This window comes from Vulpes lagopus, chromosome 23 (assembly GCF_018345385.1).
Source record: "Vulpes lagopus strain Blue_001 chromosome 23, ASM1834538v1, whole genome shotgun sequence".
In the NCBI taxonomy this organism is placed as follows: Eukaryota; Metazoa; Chordata; class Mammalia; order Carnivora; family Canidae; genus Vulpes; species Vulpes lagopus.
The window spans coordinates 30,537,493-30,543,492 of record NC_054846.1 but is presented as its reverse complement, the minus strand read 5'-3'; the positions used below and the strand labels follow the sequence as shown (position 1 = coordinate 30,543,492).

Genomic DNA, 6,000 nt, shown 5'->3' with positions numbered 1-6,000 from the left:
ATTACACAAGGAAACAAATTATAATAGAGTGTTATGTAATAATGCCTTGTATTATGAAGAAAACTAAAGGAGGGCAATGGGATAAGAACAGGACCATATCTTTTATTGATATAGTCCTCTCCAAGAGGATATTTGAGCAAGACCTCTATAAAGTAAGGCAGCGGTCATGAGAAGAGGTGAGGGAAAAGCATTGCTGGCAATGAGAATGGAAAAGTGCCAACAAAGGCCCAGGGGACTTCTAAGGTTCAGGATTCTGCACGTTTTCTTCCTCCCATAATGAATAAATAGTCAACACAATTCTCAGAACACAGTTTTGTGCTTCCTGGTGGAAGGGCCTCCCCACTTCCCTATATCAAACGTCAAATCCAACCTCAGCCGCCTTCAGGGCTTCTCTGAAATTACCTCTTCACCCAGGAAACCTTAATTCATTCAGCAAAAATCCATCTCGAGCCCCTCTAATTATTTGTATAAGCTTTAAAATAAGATAGTGCTTGTTACTTTCTAAGGATGTGTGCGTGGGGCAGAGATTTTGGGTTTGCGGTGGGGGGGGATTACGAGGCTAAAAGTTGAGGCAAACACCTGCTACTAAACTCGGAGGCAGGTTCCGTGGATCCCCGCCCTCGCGCGCCCACCCAGAGCTCTGGCCGCGGAGACTACATTTCCCAGAGTGCCCCGCGGGCCAGGGAGGCGCACGACGCGGTGTCTTCTGGGACCCGGATTGAGGTAAAATGGCGGGCTCGTGGTGCCGCTGACACAGGTAACTGCTGTCTTCTCCTCCTCTGGTCAGGGAGTTTCTAGAAGTGAGGCAGGTCCAGCTTTATGTGGAGGTGTCTATGTCTCCTCTCTGCCGTTCGCGGCAAGGTAAAGCCCCTGGTGTCCCCAGTCGCTGTCCGTACTGCGGGAGAGCTGGCGTACGGCCGTGCCCTACCGGGGGCTGCCCTCCTGCCTGCGCGGTTCGCTCGGGGACTCCTCCAGCCCAACTCTCGACTCTGGCGCTGGGCGCTCGCCGCGAGGCTCCTGCTACCCTGCTTCGGAAACCGCGGATCCTTCGAGGCTCTCCGAAGCTTTCGCTTTGGGGTTGACTTCTAGGCCACGGAATTCACTGTCGGAATCTCTCTCCCTGGAGCGAGCGACCTTTCGGCTGGGTGTGCTTGCCCCGGATTGAGGGGACCTAATGCCCCCCCTAGATATTGTGTTCCTTGGTTCGTGGTCAGAAGAGTGGTTATGTGTTCCACCCGGGCCACGTGTAAAGCGGCGGGACAGTGGGCAGGTAAATCGTTTGGCCTCTCGGAGCCTCGGTTCTCAGTGTATAAAACGGAGACGCCTACTTCACGGACTTGAGACAGAGCCAATGCTGTATAGGGAAACGGGTCGTCAGCTGTAAAAAGCACACTGTATGAACTCAGGGAAAGTAGTGCAAATGTACGACCGTGCAGGGAATCGCCCTGCATAATTTAGTCTAGCAGATAAGACTGTTGGGGCCTACGCCCCAATTCCATAATTTTTTAAGTTAATGTTTTGTTTTTTTTTTTAAAGATTTTATTTATTTATTCATGAGAGACAGAGAGAGGAGAGACAGAGACACAGGCACAGGGAGAAGCAGGTTCCATGCAGGGAGCCCGATGTGGGACTCGATTCCGGGTCTCCAGGGCCACGCCCTGGGCTGAAGGTGGTGTTAAACCGCTGAGCCACCCGGGCTGCCCCCCAATTCCATTTTATCACGATGGGGGAAGGGCTCGAATAGTCATCGAGGCCAATTAAAAACCATGGATGTAGCAATGATTTTAAGTGATTTACTGACAAAAGCCACGGAGGTGATCCCCATTTTATCGTGCAAGGAACAAAGGGTCATTCAGTTAACTTGCCCAAAGTTTCCCAGTTTATAAATGACTGACCCTAAAGTTCTTGGAAGCAAATAACTTATATTTTGTACTTGAGTTTCTTCACTAATGAAAATAAAGATAGCTGTCATGATTAATAGAATAGAATGAAATGGTATGTGAGAAAGCACCTGGAAAGTTGAAAACCTTATACATGTATAAAAGAGTGAAACTTTACTTGGGACTCTAGAGTGTTTCTATGTGTTTCTCTAAATCAGTGTTTAATAGGCAAAGGATAGGCCTTGTTTAGTATTCAGTTAGAAACAATCCTGCTTCAAGGGATGTAGTACGGTCTTGGGTATGGCACCTGAGAGGCTGTACACAAACACATTAGCATTGTGGAGGATGCTTCTCTAGCATGTGAGAGGGACTGTTTCTAAGGAGAATTCTACATTTGCTGAGTGCTCACTAAATGGAAAGAACTACACTAGGTGCTGAGAAGTTTGCATTTAAGAAAAATAGTAATAGACCTAGTTCAGGGTTTTAGGTTTTATATTTCAGTGATGTTCTTTGTCCTATATCACAAGGAAATGGAAAGGTGTTGAGTAGTTTTTCTCGTGACTGTATAGTACTAGGTAGAGATTCCTATCTTGCTCTTGCAGTGTTCAATATATTGTATCACTTTCATTTATCATAGGTAGCACTAATTTTTCTTTATCTTTTATACAGGGATGAAAATAGTTATGCGTGGAAGCAGAATTTAAAATCTGTCTCTTCAAATCATCTTTCACACCACCCAATAGCATCTTGATTCACCATGGCGTTGGCAGCAGTAAAATGGGCAATATCAAACAGAACTGTCTGGAAACATTTATTTCCAATTCAAAGTGAGATTTTTTTTTTAATGTTTAAAAAGGGGTTTAAAAATTTTTAAATATTAACAGAAATCCACCTTCGCTGTAGAAAATTTAAAGAATTTAGTATTAGGCAAAAAAAAAGTTTAGTTATTGTATATGCCTTTATTTATTTATTTATTTTATTTATTTTTAAGATCTTATTTATTCATTCATGAGAGACACAGAGAGAGACAGAGACACAGGCAGGGCTGCCCTGTATATATGCTTTTAAGTAGCAGGAATGTGGGCAGTTCGGCTGGCTCAGAGGTTTAGCACCGCCTTCAGCCCAGGGCATGATCCTGGAGACCCAGGATCAAGTCCCACATCAGGCTCCCTGCATGGAGCCTGCTTCTCCCCCTGCCTGTGTCTCTGCCCCTCTCTCTGTGTCTCTCATGAATGAATAAATAAAAATCTTTTTTTTTAAAAAAAATAAATAAATAGCAGGAATGTTTGCAATAAGGAAAAGGGGAGAAAGTCTAAATGTCTATCAAAAGGGGGTGGACAAATTTCGGCACATCTTTATGAATATCATACAGCTGTTACCAACATGAAAAGATCTCTAACGAGAAAGAGTTAATATTTATTATATTATCCCATTTGTGCATTTAAAAGATGATCTACCACATACATGTGTGCGTATATGTATAAATACAGAGTAAAAGGTGTGGACCGAAAAGATTATCTGTATAGAGCACTAGTGGGATTTAGCTGAGGGCATGTGAGGGATTGACAAAGAAGAATTTTCTCTGGTTTGAATCACTTAAATTTACTAAGTTTTCACATACTATTTTTTTTAGTTTTTAAAATTATCAAGTAAAGGCCAAATTTACAATTCCATCTTATAAAAATCATTGCTAATATTTTGGATTTCAGTAGGTATTTTCTATGTAGTTAGCCATATAAAAGTATATATGTTTATATTTAATATAAAATATATTTAATATATCACAATATGTAAAATATTTATGATTTATAGAGGCCCTTGACTGGCTCAGTTGGCAGAGCATGCAGCTCTCAGTATCGGGATCATGAATTCAATCCTCCATTGAGCATGGCACCTACTTTTATTTATTTATTTTATTTATTTATTTATTTTTAATTTTTTTATTTATTTATGATAGTCACAGAGAGAGAGAGAGAGGCAGAGACACAGGCGGAGGGAGAAGCAGGCTCCATGCACCGGGAGCCTCATGTGGGACTCGATCCCGGGTCTCCAGGATCGCGCCCTGGGCCAAAGGCAGGCGCCAAACCGCTGTGCCACCCAGGGATCCCCGGCACCTACTTTTAAAAAAAGTTTATAGTTTATGCAATATATAATTTGTACCTTTCTTTTTTTTTAAAAAAAGATTTTATTTTATTTTATTCATGAGAGAGACAGAGAGAGACAGAGACATAGGCAGAGGGAGAAGCAGCCTCCATGTAGGGATCTTGACACAGGACTTGATCCTGGGACTCCAGGACCACACCCTGGGCCAAAGGCAGGCATCAAACCGCTGAGCCACCCAGGCGCCCTGTACCTTTCTTTTCTAAAGAAATGTACATGGTCTAATATTTTCCTCAAAGCCTAGTGACACATTTGATAGTCAAAACATTGACCTATATAAATAAATAAATAAATTAGTAAAATCTTATTTCCCAACCTGTCTTGCTTTCGCTGTCCCTTCCTCTGTGAACTCCCTCCTTCCATTTCTGAAGCAGATATGGTTGGAGTATTATAATAAGTTTACTTTTTCTTCTTTAGCTATGCTAGCCTACTTTTTTTTTCAATATCTCTGGCTGACCTTAATCTCCTCCTTAATGTTTCCTATTGCCATTTGTAATTGAATGTTTATTGAGTTAGGGGAAAAGAGTTAAAGGTAAAAAGTATAATTAAAAGTATGATTAACCAAGTAAATGAAGGAGGAGATTGCTGAGAGACTTTGGGTATAAACTAAAATCAGGGGATGTCTGGGTAACTCAGTCAGTTAAACACCCAACTCTTGATTTCGGCTTAGGTCATGATCTCAGGGATGTGAGAGTGAGCCCTACATCGGGCTCTGTGCTGAGTGTGGAGCCTAAAGATTCTCTCTATCCTCCCCCTCCTTTCTGTCTCTCTCTCTCTCTCCCTCTTAAAAAAAAAAATCAATGAAAACAAAACAAAGCAATAGTCTGTTCTTGATTACTTAGGAGAGCATTTTTTGTTGAGAATTGGGAGAGAGACTTACGCTGCTTTTTCTCCTTTTTGCCCTGACTAGAAAGAACCCAGCCTCAAGGCTGATGGTAAATCATACCTAATCTATTTTTCCCTAGTCCATGTCCTGAAATAGCTATTATCCCTCACAGAGATTAGTCTGAACACTAGTTAATCTGCCCCTGGATAAGTGAAAATTATCTCTGTATACTTTACCTACTAGATTATAAATTTGTAGTGTCTAATTTATTTTGGTTTCTTCAGTACCTCACATACATGGTAGGTGATAAATAAATGTGAACTGACTTGAATGGATTGGAGTTGTCAAAATATCTAGTTAACTAAATTATTTTAGATTATGCCAGAAAATTTTTCCATTATTACTCAATCATCCTAATATTCAGTGACTGCCTAACTTCTTTCATCCTGAAGTCCCTTATTCTCCACAAGTTCTATCATTACTATTATTGAAGGGAAAATGTTATTATTGATATTTATATGAAAAGGAAGAACATTAAGATTAGAGCGAAAGCAAAACCATGATTAAGGAAGAAAGTTCAGTGAGCAAAAATAAAAAGGCCTCCTTTATGCCAAAAGGAACATTTATTTCTTTAAAGATTTTATTTATTTTTTTGAGAGAAAGAAAAAGCATGAGCATGAGCCAGAGAAGAGGGAAAAGGAGAAGCAGACTCTGTGCTGAGCAGGGAGCCTGATGTAGGACTCAATCCCAGGACCCTAGGATTATGACCTGAGCTGAAAGCAGATGCCGTTTGAGTCACCAGGTCCCCCAATTCTAATCATATTTAAAACCTCTGATATTTACCACATTTAGAGTTTTTCTTTTGATAAAATACCAGATGAATATTTCTAATTGTACTAATTGTGAGGAAGTTAGCATTTTAGAGGCAGTTCAGCCATCACTTTTTTATTAGTAGCCACCGTAGGAGACAGAGTAATGATCAAGATGTGGTTTCTGGCCTTAAAGAACTTAACATTTGTAGTTGAAACACATCCATGGAAATAAATATCTGGATTATGACATAGAATGTAATGTATGTCATGAGAGTACAAACGGATGTCTGCGTAAATACAGGGTAGAAATTTAACAGTTTCT

At 40.9% G+C, this 6,000-nt stretch overlaps 1 protein-coding gene across 2 annotated transcripts in view; it reads left to right on the top strand.

Annotated features, from left to right (window-relative positions):
- The first annotated feature begins 690 nt into the window (after positions 1–690).
- Positions 691–6,000, top strand: part of MRPL42 (mitochondrial ribosomal protein L42) — a 29,887-nt gene continuing 24,577 nt past the window's right edge. The window contains exons 1-2 of one of the 2 annotated variants that reach the window (XM_041739109.1): positions 691–757; positions 2,550–2,707. In XM_041739109.1, the coding sequence (XP_041595043.1) occupies positions 2,638–2,707 (70 nt within the window). In that variant the 5' untranslated portion in view covers positions 691–757; positions 2,550–2,637. Of the gene's footprint in view, positions 758–802; positions 1,271–2,549; positions 2,708–6,000 lie in introns of those variants that run through there. The other variant, XM_041739108.1, reaches the window with a different exon arrangement.